The following is a 19,805-nucleotide window of genomic DNA, read 5'->3' on the forward strand; positions in this document are numbered from 1 at the left end:
ATATGCACTGGGCATAACCTACAAGTTTGGGTCTATATATCACCCTCAGTCTCAAGGATTGGTCGAGAGAGCCAATCAAATGATTAAAAGGAAAATGTGCGGCGCTTCCACTAGGTACTGATGACCATGAGAGCAGTACCAGGGGGGAAGACGTCAACAAGTGAGTTGTTAACAGGAAGAAGTATGCCAGAGCCACCCAGAGATGGAGGTTATATGCCACCTCTGGATGTCTGTAAAATTGAAATGTCAGAATACATAAAAGCTCTAATTTCTCTCTCACCAAAAGCTCTCAAACCAGGTTGTTCGAGCCCAGACGATCGATCAGGAGGCAGCAGAGCCAACCAAAGTAAAAGTAGGTGACTGGGTCAGGGTCAGGGTTCACAAGAGGAAGTGGACTGAGCCTAGGGGGACTGGTCTGTACGAAGTGAAGGAGGTTACTTCACACATGGTCCAGGTCAAGGGTAAGGCAGAGGCACCTTGACACCACCTGACACATTGTGCCCCAGCCACCTGTCCAACAGGGACATTGACAGAAACACAATCAGATCGAAAAATGTTGATGCCACAGAGGTCGTTCCGTAGGTGTATCGGGGATCCTGATAGCCCTGCTAGAAGGCCCCCCCGCAAACCACTATAGGAACAGCTGGAAGTCAGACAAACTGTTCTAATGGTCATGGGACTGACCCTTGCCACTATCGTAAGATTATTCATTTGAGGTTTAGAGAAGAACCTGCCAAAAAAAGACAAAATAGAAAAGATTAGGGAGAATATGGTTATTAATGTATGTTGCCTGAGAGTGACTATGTTAATATTATAGATTGAAGCCAGTTGAATTACATGAAGGAAAAGAAAGGTTGGAAAGAAAGGAGACAGAAAGGAGACAAGAAGGAGACACAGAGAGACAAATGAGAGAAGAATTAGACAGAAAAGAGAGAGAAATCGCAAGAAAAGAAGACTTATTGTGAAAATACTTGGTTAAGCGACTTGACCGGAAGTCAAACCAACACCTACAAGAAGTTGAGAAATATTTCTAGAGAGCACATTCACACGGAGCAGTCTATTGCCCAATCACAGGTGATAGTCGCGAGAGCTAATCAACAATTGAAGCAATTGAGACAATGATGGCTAAATTATCCTCAGGGGAGGGAGAACATTTCTCTCCCATGAGTTATTGACATGAAGACCCATGCGGGGTCTACAAAGAGTTAGGAGACAGTCCTAGACTTGACATATTTCAGAGAAAATTCTGGGGAAAAAATAATAACTGACCAGATCTAAGTTTTTCTCCAAATAGGTTGCTGAAGCCCAATAGGAGCCAGCTGATGAGTCATCAGTGGAACCAGGTGACTGGGTAAGACTCGAGGTTCACATGGGAAGTGGACTGAGCCCAGGTGGACAGGGTGTTTTGAAGTCATAGGACTTCACAGCGCCCTCCAGGTGAGAGGCTTCACCAAGAGAGGAGCACCGTATAACACATTGTACATTTGCAGATCAGCCGGCCGAAGAATCACAACCAGCCGCTGAATAGTTGCCTCATCAGGGTAATTCTGACTAACAGATGTGAGGTCACTTCCACACATTTCTGCCTAAGCGCAGGAGCGAGAGTTAAGACTACAACACAGGAAGATGTGTGCAGACAACATCGACTCTCACTGCTCACCGTCTCCTGTCATTTAATGGCACCTCGATGTGCAAATGTTTTGTTTTTCCCCATAAGCTGTTTTAGGGTTCGAGCACGAGAGAGGAGGGTGCTGGACGAATACCTGCCTGCTATCAGATCCTAGTAGGATTTGAATATTTCTATGCCCTAGTCAAGGGCCCCAGATAGGATCAATTACGTTTATCATAACCAGTAAAGATAAATAAAGTTAGATTGGATTGGATAAGTAATTGAGACTCTGTTGGACGACGGATGGCCATTTAATAGATGATTCCTCCCACACGGGGTGAGAAGCTGTTCCTCCGACTCAGTTAAAGATTGCGAATTCAAGCCTAGAAAGTATTAGATACTTATTAAATATAGAAATTAAAATGCAATTTTTCATAGTCAAGTGTCACATTCTGTATAGAGCCGGCCTAGTGGCTGTTGTGTTGTGTTTTCTCATTCTACGTGAAGTGACTTAGAATAACAAAGACAGGACGTTTATGATGAAAATGATTTTAATGCGGACAATAACAAAGACGAGACTCTTATTTTGAAAATACTTGGTTAGTGACTTGACCGGAAGTGACGTTTTGACCGTGGGTTAGTGACATTTGACCCCTCCATTGTTCTAGCGGAACTTTGAACTAATCACTAGGTGTTAAAGCCTGGACTCACCTTTGAGTGAGGATTGGCTGATTTTGAGTCTAAGACTCTGGGGATTAGAGATAGCGGGGTCTCATCAACAGATATCTCAACGCCGGAAGGCTGAGGAAGCAGAGACTGAGGAGCCAATGAAGAGCACGCTCTACCACCCACGATGCTGCCCATGAGAGTCATGTCGAATCCAGGGCCCATGCGACACCAGTGGAAGAACAACAACAAGCCTGACCAGGACAATCCAAACGAAATCCAGTTCAAGACAGCCAGATAAAGACCCCATCGACAGCCGGAGGAGACGCTGACGCTGCAGCGGAGCAGAGGAGCAGCGGAGCAGAGGACCAGAAGGACGATACAGAGGAGACCAGACCAGGTAGAAGCAGATGAGTTGCAGCGGGGACCGGATCGTCAACTGGTTATCAGGATGCCAACCTGCTACTCACCAGCCGCTAGGATGCAAGACCCCCCCCCCTGCCTGACCACTCTCAATTTCACCTCTTTCCTTCGACACCTGCATAATACAGATTTAACGCACACAGACCTACTGACTTCCCTAGGATGGAAGATCTAAGAGTGTGGATCGGAGTGCCACATGACAGAAACCACGCCCCTATTCCCATCCCTAACAGAGAGAGACTCTCTCCCCGAGAAATAGGTATCTTACAGGTCTTATGGGACCTTAATCTAGGCAACGAAAGATTATATTTCAGGAGACTCATTCACGTCAAATGACAGAGCTAAGATAGGACGAGGAGACCAGGACACATAGCCACTTAGGGAGCCCAGGCCATGACAAGATCTGGCATAAAGAGGGAAATAAATATTCCCAGAGGAAGGGTTCACATCCAGCGGATGTGAAAAGAGGGATTTGTTAAGAATATATATTCTAGTTTAGCATAGCTTAGTATTGTTTGCATATAGATTATGTGTAAGATGGAAAACACTGAATGAGAGTTGAATACCTCGGCAGGGCAATCTGGTGTCTGACAGATCTAAAGAAAGATAGCAGTGTCACCTAAGGAATGTTGATGTAAACCCCCCTTGTGCACCAGCACTCATCGGAGGTGATCACTAGACAAAGAGCTCTCTATACTCTCATAGACAACTGAGGGTCCAGATGCGGCCATTATTCTCCTTTTAGACACTCAAGGCCAGCCACTGACCTCGGACCTGACACACACACACACATGTCCTTCCTCTGACCCACACACACACACATGGGAAGAGGCCCCCCCCTCCCCTTTTGAAATAGACAGCCTTCGGAGAAGACCCAGACCCATCCCTGCTCAAACAAGGCGCCTTCCTGTCTTCCCCCACCTTTTCAATACATGTGCACTCATTGGCAGACGAGAACATCCAATGAAGGGACGGCAGAGGCGGGAGCTGGCAACAAGAGCCAATGAGAAGACACCGCCCCCTTATCTCCTGACGAATCAGAGCTGTTCCTTTCGGCTATTTAAAATGGCCGCTCACACTGAGACGGAGTCTTTTTCTCCAGCGCCGAGGCCATCGGTCAGAGCTCTGGAGAAGGGTCCACAAATGATTGTCCACCTGTATCCTGATTTCTGAATAAAACGCTAATAGATGTAACGTAGAAGTCTACCGCTCTTTCTTCCAGTGAGTCCTGTCCAGGTGGTGTGATGTTGTCCAACTCCAACACCATGTTCAAAGGCTCTATTGTGGAAGCGGCCGACAGGTGAGTGAGGCCATGGTGCTTTGCCGGAAACTTGTGGATTGCTCCCTCCAGGTGGGAACAGAGTGCCTGCCCCAAGCGAAGGAGTTCAAGTATCTCGGGGTCTTGTTCACGAGTGAGGGTATTGGAGCGGGAGATCGACAGGCGGATCGGTGCAGCTGCAGCAGTAAAACAGGCGCTGTACCGGTCCATCTTGGTGAAGAGAGAGCTGAGCCGAAAGGCGAAGCTCTCAATTTACTGGTCGGTCTACGTTCCAATCCTCACCTATGGTCACAAACTTTGGGTAGTGACCGAAAGAACGAGGTCGCGAATACAAGCGGCCGAAATGAGTTTCCTCCGTAGGGTGGCCGGGCTCAGCCTTAGAGATAGGGTAAGGAGCTCGGACATCAGGAGGGAGCTTGGAGTCGAGCCGCTACTCCTCCGCATCGAAAGGAGTCAGCTGAGGTGGGTCGGGCATCTGATTCGGATGCCTCCTGGACGCCTCCCGTTAGAGGTTTTCCAGGCACGTCCAACTGGGAGGAGACCCCGGGGAAGACCCAGGACACGCTGGACGGATTACATCTCCCGGCTGGCCTGGGAACGCCTCGATCCCCCAGAATGAGCTGGAAAATGTTGTGGGCGAGAGGGAGGTCTGGGTCAACCTGCTGGGTCTGCTGCCCCCGCGACCCGACCCCGGAATAAGCAGATGAGAATGGATGGATGGATATGATGCAAACACATAGCAGGGTAACGTTAGAAGAATATTAATTAATCAATATAAATAATAAATAAATAAACCTGGATATGTTAGCGACAGTGGTGACTACAGGAAGTTAAATATTCATGGACACAGCAAGAATAAACTTGTCACTTAATCGTTGCATTAACTTGTCATCTTAGAAATGTGAGAGTAGCTGTGCTCTCCATGTTTCAGTCTGATTCAATAACTCATGTAGTCAACTCTTCAAAACAGTGTTCACACACACAGAGCTCCATCCTTCTGGAGACCAAAGTACTACATTATGATGATGTGATGTGGTAAGACACTGACAGCAGAGTCACAACAGAACAGGTCACATGATGATGATGACAGTAGTAATGAAGGTTACAGGTGAAGCACAGGTGGTATTGTGACTGGGTGCTAACTGAAGGCTGCTTAATAAGAATAAATCAACTGTCTCTATATTTTTCAATTGGCAATATGTATTGCCTGGTAATCATCATATCCTCACTCATCCATGTAGGAATGTTTAGTTCCAAAATGAAACAAATAAAACAAGTAAATACATGATTTATACAACTATGCTGGAAGTTAACCATGAACATTAAATATCAGAGGAAATAAACGGCATTAAATACATATGTATCAAGAACCTAGTATTACATACAGGTATACTACCATCTAGTGGTATAAAGGTGAACCCTTTACTCTGCGTATCCTCACACAGGCTCTGCAGTGTTGGCCCAAGAAGCAGCAGAATGAGGTGGAAATATAAATGTGATAACAGCAACAACACTACACAGACACATTACTTTGATTAATCTATATTAGGAACTGTGTTGCATTAAACAATGCAACGATTAAGTGACAAGTTGATTCTTGCTGTGATATAGATAGATAGATAGATAGATATATTTATTTGTCGTTTGCCAGAGTACAGGTACAAAAGCATCGAAATTACAAGAAAGGGTGGATGAAAGATTACAGCATAACATGAGGGAAGAAGGCGAGAAAAAACACCAACCCCCCGACTATGCCCCGAGAGGGGTACAGTGTGGGAGCAGGAAAAAAACACCTAGCACATAAGCACATACATTTTAGACATGACTTGCAACGAGTAGGAAGGGGGGAGGGGAGGTAATCCAACAACTGGGTGATCTAAGCCCATCCATTGGGGGCAGAAGGTAACCAGCACCGACAAGCAGCCAGCCAGTCCGGCGCCAACACAGCAGCGCCAGCCACAGCCCCGTCCGGTCACACTGGGGGTAAAAAGCAGGCGAAGGCGTGGGATGGGGGGAGGGGGGTAGTGAATGCAATCAGTATTATTGAAAGTTCGTGTGTGCGTGTTCTGGTATGTCGTCCTCCCCCAGGCCACAACAGACAGAGTTCTCAGTCCGCAAGATGGTCGTTGCCATGGAGATAGCCTTGAAAGGTCCTGGGAGAAAACAACCACAGGTGTCTGTGGATAGGGGGAAGGGAATGAGAGGTTCTCACTTCAGCGATCTTCAGGAGTTGTTGTTCCAGTAACGGCCTTGGCCAAGGCCCGTTCTGGTTGAGGGAGCAAAGCAGATAAGATTGGGATTGTTTGGTCTTCCAGCAGCTACATCCAATTTGCGCACCTACTATTCCACCACTTTCCTCCCATTTCAAATCGATCCAATTTCGTCGGGCAGCCTTAGGGGCTTTTAACGGCTGTCACCGTTTCCTTAATTTTCCGATAAACCAGGGCAACGCCAAATCCAAACAGCAGAAATCCTGTAATCATAGTTCCGAATAGGTAGATGTCATCTACGTCCTCCACGGAAAGGCTGCTAGGCACACGACACGTCCATCGTGTAACCAGCTGCAACGTCCCGGCAGGACGGGCAGGTTCCCCAACCCAAGCTTCTCGTCGAGAAGACGGTGTCAATTGCGTTGAGAGACCAGTTGATCAGATGATCAGTTGATCGGTCCATGGTTTTTAGTTCGAAGAGCGATGAGGAGAGAGTCTCTCAAGTATAAAACAAGACAAGACATGACGAGAGAAGCCAAGCAGGGAAGGGAAGGTCATGGGGAGGAGAGGGAGAGAAAATGCGACCGCCTTCGAAGAGAGCCAAAAAAGAAAATGAATGAATATTAAACTTCCTGTAGTCACCACTGTCGCTAAAATATCCAGGTTTAATTATTTATTATTTATATTGACTAATAAACATTCTTCTAACGTTACCCTGCTATGTGTTTGCATCGTTAAAATATCCCCGTTTAATTATGTATTCTTTATATTGATTCATTAATATTCTTCTAACGTTAATACGAATATGTATCACTGGCTTTTATTTTGACTTTCATTTTAAGCACTTCCGTTCTGTCGTTTTTGGTTTCAGACGGCAGAAACGAAATACGGAGGTGGTATTCCGTTTTTCCGTTTTTGGTTTCAGACGGAAAACGAAAAAACCACGTGATTTCCGTATTCCGTATTTGGAATGAAATAAAAAAACAAACTAACAAAACGTACACGGACCGAGGTGGTATTCCGTTTTTCCGTTTTTGGTTTCAGACGGAAAACGAAAAAACCACGTGATTTCCGTATTCCGTATTTGGAATGAAATAAAAAAACAAACTAACAAAACGTACACGGACCGACCACGGACCTTTCCGTATTCCGTATTTGGAATGAAACGAAAAAACGAAATAACATTACGGACCGAGTTCGACTATCACTCCCTCCAGGAAATACACACCACCGTCGTTCTTGGGTTACTGATAGATTTATTGGATTCACGCGCACTTCAGTCAACCACCGTTTCAATCCACCTTCACAATCCACCGTCGAGCTGTACAAATACATTTAACAAAGGTTGGCGTTCACATTACACAAAAACAGTTTGGACAGAAATATGCGCGACGAAAACAGCAAAATATAATTTTATTATAAATGACATAAATAATATATATGGCAGTTAAAATAAGTATTGCAGATCATGTCATATTGACAACTCATTAGAGCTGCACTGAATTGAAACAACACTGATACATATGAAATAGTAATATAACTAATAAAATAAAATATAAGAATGTCTTAAAAGTCGCTGGATATCTGCGGTATGTGTTAACAATTAGTGTAGCGGATTGAAAACACTGTTATTTCATTTAGAGAGTATCAAATATGACGGATTTTACCTTGACATTTCTGAAATGGCGCCTGAGCGGCTTGTTCTAAATTCTAATTCTTAATTCTGAAATAGAATCGTGCACCAGTGTGACGTCATCGCACCAGGTGTGTTAGAGGCCATCTGATTGCGACAATGAGTTGGTTTGTTTTGACTGTTGAAATGTGACTTATTCAACAAACATCTGCTCCTTTTACCAAATAATATCCAATACATTATTTCTCTAACATTTAACCCTCCTGTCGTGTTCGTTTCTCCCCCCTTACTTTAGTGTTTCCGGTCAAATCTGTTTTAACTGTTCTGACACAAAAAACATTAATCATCACCACATTTTTGTTTAACACATCATGTAATATTTCATGTCATGAGGAATCCTGTTTAAATGTTTCCCTGCAGCTGGTGGAGACTTCGCTGGAGCTCTATCCCTTTGTTGAGGCTCCCTTTAAACTTACAATTACATTACACTGTTTAAAGTACTGTTATTTGTCATGCACTTTATTTTATATTCTACTGTAAATGCAATATGTTACAATTATTGCACTGTGTTGATTGTTGAATGTTTAATGTTATTGTTCAATGTTGCACCACCTGCCATGACACATTCCTTGTATGTGAAAACATACTTGGCAATAGATAGATAGATAGATAGATAGATAGATAGATGAACATGGTTATACTGTTTGACCAGCATTTCTTGCAGAGATTCGGTTGGCTGTTATAGCAAGGCAGCCACTCTTACTCGTACTGCTTCTTCCATCCAGTGGACCATTAATGACCCAACCAACTCTGGTTCTCACTGCATAATGTCCTTCATCCTGGCTGTTTATCAGCTCCCAAGGCTCCATCACTTTTGAAGCATCAGTTCCAATTAGTAGCTCAACATCTGCATCAATGCCATGGAGCTTAACAGCCTTGAGATAGGACCATTGATCAAGATCCTCCTGTCGCGGGACATTCAGTGTAGAAACAGGTCTTTTGAGTTAAAACATCAGGTAACTCAATGAAATCATTTGCACCAATGCCAGACACTTCAAGACCTGACACACTATGTGCATTTACAATCTTCTTTTGACCCATTGTTCTCAATAGAACACTTGTTCTTATACAACTCAAGTTCAATGTTCTTGCCAAGTTGTCTGTACAGAATGTGCCTGAACTTCCTGGGTCCAAAAAGGCATATGTCTGCACCATGTTGTTGCTCCTCTGGCTCTTGAATTTGACTGCAACAATAGAAAAGATGGAATTATCTTCATCACCAGCCCCAATATGGCCACAACCAACCAAAACAAATACCCTGTTCCTTGATAAAATGTATCTTATCACGATGTCCTTTCATTTTAAACTGTGGGCATTTATCAATCGTGTGACAACTTTGTAAACAAAACAGACAGTTGTGAGTAGAGAAAGACTTGGTCTTGTTTTCTGTACATGGAGTAATGACTCCTCCTTTTACTGCAGTAACATTGGTAGCAAAGCTGCTTCCCTTTTTCCTTTGTACTAAATGACCAATGTTAGAGGCTTTCAAGTTGGTGGATTGTGAGTCCTGAATGTTTCCAAAAAGTGGATCTGAGGCAATTCTGACCTGCTTCTCAATGAATACAACAAGATCAGTAAACAGTGCTCTCCGGCCACTTCGGTCCTGCAGATCACAAGCAACATTTCTCCACATTTCCCTTAATTTGTAAGGGAGTTTCAAGATGATGCTCCTCATAATGGATGATAAGTCCAGTTCCTTCATATGCATCATTTGCTCTGTTAGATTCGAGCATCCTCGAAGAAAGAGAGAGAATGACTTTAATGCTTTGAGATCTTCACTTTTAACAGGTGTCCAGTTGATCATTTTTTTCCATATAGGCAAATGCAATTGTGTACTCGTTTCCAAAGTGTTCTGCTCGAAGACTGTTGGCTCTTTGGTATCCTTGTTCTGAAGGTAAATGTTGACAACTGCACACTAGGTCTCTTGGCTTCCCCCTGGTGTATCGATCGAGAAAGTGTAAACAGTCGATCCTATTAGTTGTCTTCTTCTCCACTCCATTTTCAAAAGCTCTGATGATGACCTGTATTGCTGCTTTTGGGTCCACGTGTTGCCCTCACCCCACAACACTCTTTTTTGTTGTTTTATGTGTATACCTAAAATGAGCATCATCTAAAAATCTGCACATGCAATGTCAATTGTCTGAAAGACATCTGTAAATGTCTACTATCAAAAAATAGAGGGAAACAAACAAATGCATGTCTGGTAAACATGAAAAATCAACATTGTTCTCTGATGGAAGAAGTACGTCATATATTGATATGTAATTAAATATTCTTACTGACCCTTGCTGCATTACCAATAGAACAGCATAGAGTACATTACCTTCGTAAAGCTGACACACTATTTGTTGGGACTTTACCAAACGTGTATACTGACTGAACATTTGGGAAGCTATACTTTCTCGTTGTGGTATAATGGATTTAATTATATTATGTGAGGGTATATGAGGGTCTACATACCATACTGTATGGTATTATAATAATGTGTTCAAATGGTATCTAGGGTAGTAAATAACAAGCAGCTGTTGTTGTTAATCTGCTGGTGGAAAATGCATCTCTTTGCAGCCAGTAAACGATGTATGTGGGCAGTCCTGGTTTACCTAATTGAAAAGGCATTTAAACATGCTCTACTATGACGATGCAGCATCTGCACTGATCGTGTGTGTTCTTACGGCCACTGTATGAGATCAGGAAACCGGAAGACAACCCTTTAACGTGACTGTGCGCATGCGCTTGTTTCTCGTGTCCTCGACCTCTACTACAAACCGGTAAGAGCTAACCTCCTGTCACGAGCTGTGTGAGTTAAACATTTAAACGCATCGCTCGCGTTTAGCTCTATATTTCCGTAGCTCTACCAACCGCAGCACTGATCAGTTCTTCTGATTTCAAAGCCAGCCTTTGTTTTAGCGACATTGTTCGGTTTGCAGCTAATTTTGACGTGTGTGTGTGTGTGTGTTTAGCTACAACGTAACTTTGCACTTTCTCACCCAGCACACTAGTTCCTAGTTGCTGCGTCTCCTAAACGTGTCTCTTTCTGTCGACAGCAGACTGAATCCTCGCCAGCTCCTTCGTTGACCTGACCACTACGTCCCGTCGTCATGTATGCCTGCGCTAAGTTCGTCTCCACGCCCTCTCTGGTGAGTCACTCTGCTTAAACGAATGGAGGTAAACGGGCTCTTTTTATTCTGCCCGTGTGTTTGATCGTGCCTGTGAGCAAGAAGCTGCCAGTCATGGTGCATTCAGGGCTCACTACACCTTCAGCTTGCTTAACGTTAGCCTCGAGCTGCAGGGCCCCGTCTTTGACCCTCTGCTAAAGTCAGCTCACAGTCAGCGTTCACACCCGCAAGGACGTCCTTGTTTTGAACACGACCCAGGCGAAGCTCAGCCTCACGGGGCAGCCTTACTCCTTCTGGAGCTCATGTCAATCATCGATAGATGTAATTTGGTTAATTGAGAAGCAGTTCTAGTTGAAAACGGACTGTAATAGGTCACTGTTGGAGTTACACGTTTACCACAATAAATGGTGTTAATGCTTATTCTCAAGTAACGTCATTGCACTTATGCACATACTGTACTTAGCTTTAGTATTTAATTTTTAAAGGTACTTTTTACTCTGACTTCACTATAATTTAGATTGACATATTGTGCTTATTTCTTTTATTTAAGAGATGTTACTTTTCTAATTTTACATACAGAACATTATCAATTAATGATGGGTTGTGTTTATAATGTTGTTTTGCTAACTGTAACTGAGTGAATGAACACTTCTTGCATTCTGACCATATTTACTACAGGCTGAATGTACTGTCAATGTATCAGCATGTCATACGCAGAGTAGACGTATTCTCAACTAGTTTGAAGCTATACAGACAGATGTTGACATGACAATCTGATTGAGCATCTTATCAGTGCACGACTGCCCACTAAATGTCTTTTCTTCATACAGGTCCGTGCTGGATCTCGGGTACTGTACAGACCACTCTCAGCAGCAGTAGTTTCCGATGCCAGGAAAGCCGAGGTAGGCAGCGGTTTGTGCTGGAATTATAACTGATTTATTGACTTAAAGTGTTCAAGAAGGAAGGGCACTACAAAGCTATCACAACTTTATCAGTCTCCTTTGCTATTTCCATTAACTTGTTTCTCACATGCATACAGTGACTAAACAAATACAAATAAAAACAAGCCTTTTAGTGCAGGTTAATTTAACAGTACAATAGTATGTATTTGAGAAACTTCATTTAAATGAATTTAAAAATTGTGATTTAATATCTTTCTTCTTTTCTTTTTTTTACCCATCGCTATTACAGCACTGAGGATGCAAGGCTGCATATTATTAAATTGTTTAATGTAAATTGTACGCAAGCATGTTTTTAACAACTATGACAACAGACTGGTGAGGTGATTATATCAGAAGCTATATGTAGCATGTCCCGTTTCCTATTGAAGAAAAACATTGTATTTTGTTGTCAGCAAATGCAATACTGACATTTGCATCAAAAGTCAACTTTGGCCTGCTGTCTGTTGGGGCTAACATAGGTTGCTACCATTTTAACAAATGCAATACCAATGCTGCAATATTTCCTTTATCTTTTATTTAAGCTGCACTTTGGTTCATGTGAGTTTTTAAAGGACTCCAGCAGCTAATGACAAAAGTTACTGACATTGAGCAGCAAAACTTGCACACCCCTGGAGTTATTTTCTTCAAAGAGAAGCCTAGAAAATATCCGTAAGCTTTCAAATATTGCAGAAATAAAAATACGTGCTGCCCTACTCACTTTATCTGTGTGCGTTTCAGTCTGCTTCACTCCTGGCACCACAGAGCATTGCAGCCTCCCAGCTGCAGGTGGCAGTGCGGGGTTTCCAGACTAGTGCTGTGACCCGTGATATCGACACTGCTGCAAAGTTCATTGGAGCAGGAGCTGCCACAGTGGGAGTGGCTGGATCTGGAGCTGGAATTGGAACTGTGTTCGGTAGCCTTATTATCGGTTATGCCAGGTAAATTAAACATGGCTGTTGTCTTGCGACATCTTCACTGACTGACATTAGATTGTTGTTTATTTTCTAGTAATATTTATGAAACTATACAAGGTGTACTTTATTCCAAATTGTTTACATAGTGTAAACATTCATTTAATTAAAATTGAGGGTCAAAGTAAAGTCAACATCGTCAATGATCGTTGATAGCATTATTGTGTACCTCCTTCATGGGGAGCCTTGCAACACACTGGCATTGTCTGCTCACTGAAATGACATGGCAGATGTATTTTTAACACTTTGTGCCTTAAATTGATCTCAGCTCTCTCTCTCTCTCTCTCTCTCTCTCGACAGGAATCCCTCTCTGAAGCAGCAGCTGTTCTCTTACGCCATCTTGGGCTTTGCTCTCTCCGAAGCTATGGGTCTTTTCTGTCTGATGGTTGCATTCCTTATTCTGTTTGCCATGTAAACCAGTTTGGCATTTGCTGCAAAGGATGCATCACAATGTTAATAAGAATTAGCTGTTTGAGATGCCCTTGAATAGTACGATTTTGTCAGCTTATCGTGTTCGTTGCTGTTTCTTAAGACAAAAGATTGTGAACCCACTGATGTAAGAAACTGGCAGACTCAAACAATTTCAACATAGTTTTGCCATTGTATATTTAATCAAATGTTTTTGTTAAACATGCATCTAATTACAGAAGTAAAATGTTAAATTCATCATGTCTGCTTTTGTACTTCAGTAAATAGAGGGGTTGTTTATATATTTTTTCACTTTGATTAAAATTCGCAGTCAGGGGGCAGCTGTCGTATTCTCCAGAGATCTGGATTTCTAAATGAAGAGTTTTCTAGCTTAATTCATCTCCACCGTGTCTGTATGTACATGAGCAGCACAACGTGTCCAACAGTGACTTGGACAGCATACTTGCGATACCCTTTCATCTTCATGAGCTCGTTGAAGGCCTTCCAAGGCTTGTCTGAAGTTGTCCTTCTTCCAGCAAATGCTGAGACTGCATCATCCTGTAAGTGTGCCAAAAAATGTGGGGTCACAGGTGCTTGGATCTAGCTCCTTGGCAACATTATGAACCCCAGTGTGTTTGAAGCTGGCGCCTGTTCCAATAGAGAACCACATGTTGTCTGGCTTGATCCTCCTAAATGTGGCCTTAGCCAGAACAACGTCAGTGTTTACAGTATGAGTTGTTCTCGCAGCTTCCTGCAACCTTTCCGAACAGCATCTGACACGAGCGGGAGAACGACTGACCCACCTGACCAAGCACACCTTCAGACACAATGTCATGTTTATCAGAACGGCAATGCAATCCAGGCAAAGTATGCATGTTTTTTATGGTGAGGCAAACACTCAAACTGGAAAAATGAAAGTTCAAATACAAATTGCCTCCATGGGTGAAAAGTTACATTTTGGACTCTGGGACCACACACATATTCTAAAGTTACTGAATAACTGGTGAAGAAATATCTAAGGTTGCAAATTAGAGAAATTGCTAATTTCTAGTAAACACCTCATGAATTCAGTGATTTAAAGAGGCATTAACAAAGAATAGTTGTTAAACACCAACCAGCACGACCTAGCTAAACGAAAATGGTGCTCGTTGACAGGTGGAACTACAGAAGGACTGTCAGTGTTGAGGGAGGACGGCTTAGAGAGACGTACCCATGTGTACCCGAGGTTTATGCATGGGTGTATTAGGAAAGCGACATATTCGGCCATGTCAGTTAGGCAGTTATGATAATGTCTACATATCTGATCTCAATGCGTCAGTCGTCCAGTGCGTGGAGGAGTGTCATCCCTCAGAAGCGACCGCCATCCCCTCCGTGGGGGTCGTGGGCGGTTCACCGTCACACGGGTCCGGAGGGGGTTTTACAGCGAGCAGGAGCACTCGAGAACCAGGTGAACAGACACCAGGGGGTTGTTTGAAGATGCTCCAAACTATCAGCTGACTTCCGTCTGGTTTCAATAACCTCACTAGTTAATAATGAACTCATTGCCTCGATGAGGGAACTCGTATTGTGGTTTTAGTTATGCTGTTCAGGGAATTTCACTCAACATGTATTCGCTGAACTGATAAACATATTTAGATACTATTCAGCTCGCTAAGTTATTCACAGTATTGACCGTTTTGGTGTTTATATCGTATATAGATTACGGAACCCTCGTGTACAATTCGCCATGTACACTACATTTACATTTACACATGTTATATACCTGGAGTCGTGACAAACAGAATGTACACTGTATTGCCACCAGGGGTCCTCAGAGTACAAGACAAAAGACAGGAGCATGTCCACCTGTTGCTCCTCCAGTGGTTTTGTAACAGTACTATCAGTCAAATGGGAAATTAGAATATGAAGATTGATTATTCAAACAGGAGATACTTTCTTTTTATTCGGCCATTTGATGTGTCCTCTTGTTATTTAGGTCCAAGCGAATTTTACACAGTTATGGCTTTGCCCGCTTTGAATCAGAAATTATCCAATTGAAAGTGACTGCTGTCAGAGTTCACTTTGAGGATGCTGCCTCATGTCGTGCTCCTCTTGGATTCATCTATATAACATTGTCACTACTGTCTGTTACAGGTAACAAAAAGGTGCAGAAAAGTAAGATCTTCCTGTCAGTCAGTTCTGTCCTGCTTTGACCAGCAGTACAGTCAGGAGCTTGGAGACCTGTGGGCATCTGCAAGGTTCATTTTTTAATTAATTTTTTCTGAATTGCAGCATACACACAGAAATGGTTTGTACTTATCCTTCATCAGGGTTTCTTTTCTCCTGCAGAGCAGTGCTCCTGGACCCTAACTCTTGGCAGTACGGGGTCATGCTCAACCGCTTCAGCGCTGTGACAGGCGTCGCACAGGTCCTCCAATCACAGGGCTTTTCCACATTGCTGCTAGGAACAGGTGTCTCCAAGTTGCTTGGTAACGGCCCCTCAACAGTGTCCCTTTCAAAATACCAAGCAGGAAAAGACTCTCTGTTGCCTCGTGACTCCGACTACATCTCCAAGTGCCCGCCTGATGACTCCCGTCTCCAACCGGACAGCACCTCTCATGCGCTCGGTCAAGACCTTCAACCAGAGCCGTCGCTCAGCTCGTGCCGTCCTACACTACAGTGTTACATCCATCCACGTCCACTGCGGTTCCCCTCTCAGGCTCACCGGCCTGGCCAGCTGAAGCAGTACTACCTCCTGAATGCTGCCTCCCTGCTTCCAGTGCTGGCTTTGAAAGTCAGAGATGGGGAGAAGGTTTTGGATCTTTGTTCTGCCCCCGGGGGCAAAGCCGTAGCCATAATGCAATGTGCCACCCCAGGTACAACAAGCACTTTTAAAGGACTTTGCCAACTTTGATTTCATTTTTTAAATTCTCATACACATATTAATGGCTGGCTGTACTTGAGATTAAAATGGTACATACATGACTGTTTCTAAAGGGATGCCTACTGCAGACCAAATCATTTCTTTCCAGGAGGTTTTGGTAATTGCAAGTATATAATATTATTTTTGCATTGATTGCTGGTGACAAATAATGCTGCCATGCTTGTGTTGCAGCACTTCTCTGCTGTAATGAACCAGACCCTCACAGACGGGACTGGCTGGCCAAAACCCTGGAGTCCTTCTTGTCTCCGTCGCTCACCAGCAGAGTGGTTGTGTCCGCACAGGATGGACGCTCTTTTGGGAAAAGTGAAGCAGGAACGTATGACAAGGTGGGGGCCGGTGACGTCATGTTTATGTCAGCCTGTGGCTGTATTTTGCTCCAGTGTTCAACAAAAGGAGTTTTTTTCGAAGCTGTGCTTTGGAAATTAATGAGAAGAGCAAGCCTTTGAACAGAAGCCATGAAGCCCAGCAGATGAGAAGAAATCAGTTTACTAAAGTTAGGAGGCCGACAAATGGTCGGGAGGTTTGAAAGAGCTCAAAGTGACTAAAAATAGACTTAATTATTGAAAATAAGGAAAGCACAGAATGAAAAGGTTAGTAAGACACAGTGTGAACAAAGGCTGACAGGCATTAGAGTCGTACAAACAGACTGTGCCCCTTCAAGCTGTATTGTGACATAGAGGACAGGTGTTTTGGAAGATTTTCAGCTGAGGCACAAAGTTTCAGAGTTTGGTGGAAATATAACTCGTAGTTATTTTTTTACAGACCTCCAGCATTTGTCTTTTGGTCGGCTGTTACCATCATGGACTATATCGCTCTTCTTCTTGGATCCTTCCTGTCTCTCTTGAGCTCTCCGACTCTTGCTCCCATGTCTGTCTCTGATGCAGGTTTTAGTCGACGCTCCATGTTCGAACGACCGGAGCTGGTTGTATTGTGGCAGCCAGCAGGGGGAACAGAGACTGAAGGAAAGAGCCAAGCTGCCGGCGCTCCAGGCTCAACTGCTTAGGTAAGTCCAATCCCCAACAGAGAAGAGTGTTTGCTTGTGGTACCTTTTCATCTTCCTCCACGTTCTTACTCAGAATGTGTGATATAACCCGTGAGTGTCCGAGGGTGGACTGAAACACAACAATGGTTTGGTTCAGATGAGCAGTTGTGTATCATTTCCCTGCACTGTACAGTTGCACACAGAGTGATATCCAAGCAACGGAAAACCACTCCGAGTTCCCTGGAGGCATGTGAAATTGCAAATGTATTAGTCAAAAAGTTAGAGAAACATAACATATACAGTATATTGAGGGTTACAAGTTGTACACAATCTAATTACAGTACAGAACTGAAGATATCATCTTTTTTTTTGTTTCCGTTCGTTCTTCTTACTCCTTCTTCCTTCTTCTTGCCTTTCAAAACCCAATGCCTACATTAACCACAATGCAACTCGACAGTGTAGTCAGAGATTTAGACGTGGAAAACCATTTGCGATGAATGTAGCCTCGAGCCGCTCGCCTCACCCAGAGATCCGGAGCAGGCTTCAGAGGTCTGATGACTTCCCTTCTTTCTAACTTCACATCACCCGATTTCTTTCAATGTTCAAACTTGTAGTCTTCTCACCCAACCGAAGCTGACCTCGAGTGACGTCACTCGAGGTCATTTATCAGCCGTGGCACAGCTCCCACTGAAGCCCCCAAGTCGTGTGAGGAGACTTCGCTGTGTAAAAGAGGTGGAGGTCTCTCCTGAAGTCCCTTTTCATGAAGTGCAGTACTTGTCTGTTTTACAGGTCTGCGCTGTCAGCCGTGCGTCCAGGAGGCGTCGTGGTCTACTCCACCTGCACTCTGTCCAGCTTTGAGAACTGTGCGGTGGTTGAAGCGGTGCTGAATGAGTGTCCTGAGGCCGAACCCGAAGACCTGTGGGAGGAGATAGCCGTCCCTTTATCAACATACTTTACATTTCGGACTGCTCACCCTGCCCGTGGCCAGCCGCCCGTGCAGCCACAGAATGGCTCTTATCACCACAGACTCGGCCTTTTAGTTGTTCCTCAGCCGGGCAAGACCTGGGGACCCATGTTTTTGTCTCGGATTAGAAGGAGGAGATAGTGTGCATCCTCAAAGATATGTGGAATGAAATGGCTCACGCACACATTTCCTTTTGTGTGAGCTTGTATTACCTGCGGGTTTGAAGTACCTCCTGGAACTGGCTTGTAACTCAGTCACACACACTGACAAACATCCTAATTTGATATAGAGATCTTGTGTTCACAGCTTTTTCGAGTACCCCCAAATGGCCCAAACAATCAGTAATTGCAGATTGAATAGTTTTCTTATAGCTTTTGCAGTACAACCTCTTTTTATTTATTATTATTATGATTGATTGTAACTTCTGACACTGCAGACGTACAATTAGATGATATCGACCAACCATGTTTTTTTAAGTGCTTCCCATTAATAACGGTGTCCACGTTGTGTAATAACATTGATCATACGGTAAGCCGAATGTGAAATTGTTATATATAAAAAAATAATTCACAGTGCATTCTATTAGGAGTGAGGGCTTATGGTGTGAATATAATGTTCTAGTCAGAGAAGGAGCGAGAACATTAAAAGCACATAAACTCACATTGAGAATCTCCTTCCTCCAAGCTTTAAGTCACTAAATCAAGTTGCATCCATTCCATTTTCATTGCTTCTTGAATTGTGTCCTAAAAAAAAAGGTTCCTTTTTGCAAATTTATGACTGATGTTTATTGGCTCATGTTTGTTTTTAGACTTCCAAGTGTCATTGCACTATTGCAAATGTCAACACATGGATATTACAGACTCGACAGGAGGCTTAAAGTTTCCTGTCGGCAAGATTAGTTTAATAACCAGGAAGAGCCGTAATGATACAATTAACACCGCTTCTTCCTGTTATTACCTCCTGCATTGTCCTCCCTCTGTATTAAGCCATGCTTCAGGTCTCAGGAGCAACGATCGTCCACCTGTCGTCATACCTCCCCTCAGTGTGATTCCATCCCACAGTGGCTCATCACGTGACTGCTCATGTTGGGCTGGAGTGAAAACTAGACTCTTTCATCGCGGTGCTGCAGCTGTTCATCAGGTTGTGATTGCACAGACGAGAAGCAGAAGGGTTTTTTGAAAACTGGTGCCGACTACGACACACAATAATTCATATATTGTATCCCTGTCCAGCATAACAGACGGATAAAAGCACTCTGTTGCAAAGGCAGTTGTGCGAGGTGAAAGCCCTTATTTCCTCCTCCCCGATATATAAGGCTCTGGTACGCCGTCTCGGATGTGATTGCCGAGATAGGAAAGAGGTGTCTTGCGCCTGTTTCAACTGACTACGCTGCATGGCTGGAGACACAACATCTTTGTGGGTGCGCTTATATGGCTATTTCGATTGGTGTTAGAGGTACGGCACTCGAGTGGTTTGAAAGTTATCTTCGTGGTCGAAAACAATATGTGAAATACAAGGGGTTCAAATCAAAATCATATGATATAACTTGTGGAGTACAACAGGGTTCTGTATTAGGACCCCTGCTATTTATATTGTACACAAATGACCTTCCAAAAGTCT

General features: G+C 43.6%; 2 protein-coding genes across 8 annotated transcripts; both read left to right on the plus strand.

Moving 5' to 3' along the window:
* The first annotated feature begins 10,572 nt into the window (after positions 1-10,572).
* Positions 10,573-13,574, plus strand: LOC130192632 (ATP synthase F(0) complex subunit C3, mitochondrial-like). Of its 3 annotated transcripts, none has more exons than XM_056412729.1 (5): positions 10,573-10,648; positions 10,925-11,017; positions 11,827-11,898; positions 12,676-12,875; positions 13,209-13,574. In XM_056412729.1, the coding sequence occupies exons 2-5, from the start codon at positions 10,979-10,981 to the stop codon at positions 13,321-13,323; spliced, it is 426 nt and encodes a 141-aa protein (XP_056268704.1). In that variant the 5' UTR covers positions 10,573-10,648; positions 10,925-10,978; the 3' UTR covers positions 13,324-13,574. The 3 variants fall into 3 exon arrangements, with proteins under 3 accessions (XP_056268704.1, XP_056268706.1, XP_056268705.1); XM_056412731.1 differs by having other exon boundaries at positions 10,631-10,648; positions 10,928-11,017; XM_056412730.1 differs by lacking the exon at positions 10,573-10,648 and adding an exon at positions 10,660-10,677.
* Positions 13,575-13,663: 89 nt separating this feature from the next.
* nsun3 (NOP2/Sun RNA methyltransferase 3) lies at positions 13,664-18,847 on the plus strand. 5 transcript variants are annotated; one of them, XM_056412723.1, is made up of 6 exons: positions 13,664-14,763; positions 15,450-15,553; positions 15,645-16,171; positions 16,411-16,565; positions 17,124-17,242; positions 18,011-18,847. In XM_056412723.1, exons 1-6 carry the CDS (start codon positions 14,599-14,601, stop codon positions 18,324-18,326), a joined length of 1,386 nt encoding a protein of 461 aa, XP_056268698.1. In that variant the 5' UTR covers positions 13,664-14,598; the 3' UTR covers positions 18,327-18,847. The 5 variants fall into 5 exon arrangements, with proteins under 5 accessions (XP_056268698.1, XP_056268699.1, XP_056268700.1 ...); XM_056412724.1 differs by having other exon boundaries at positions 13,664-14,201; XM_056412725.1 differs by having other exon boundaries at positions 13,664-14,183.
* Positions 18,848-19,805: the final 958 nt, after the last annotated feature.

Source organism: Pseudoliparis swirei, chromosome 4 (genome assembly GCF_029220125.1).
Source record: "Pseudoliparis swirei isolate HS2019 ecotype Mariana Trench chromosome 4, NWPU_hadal_v1, whole genome shotgun sequence".
Taxonomy (NCBI): domain Eukaryota; kingdom Metazoa; phylum Chordata; class Actinopteri; order Perciformes; family Liparidae; genus Pseudoliparis; species Pseudoliparis swirei.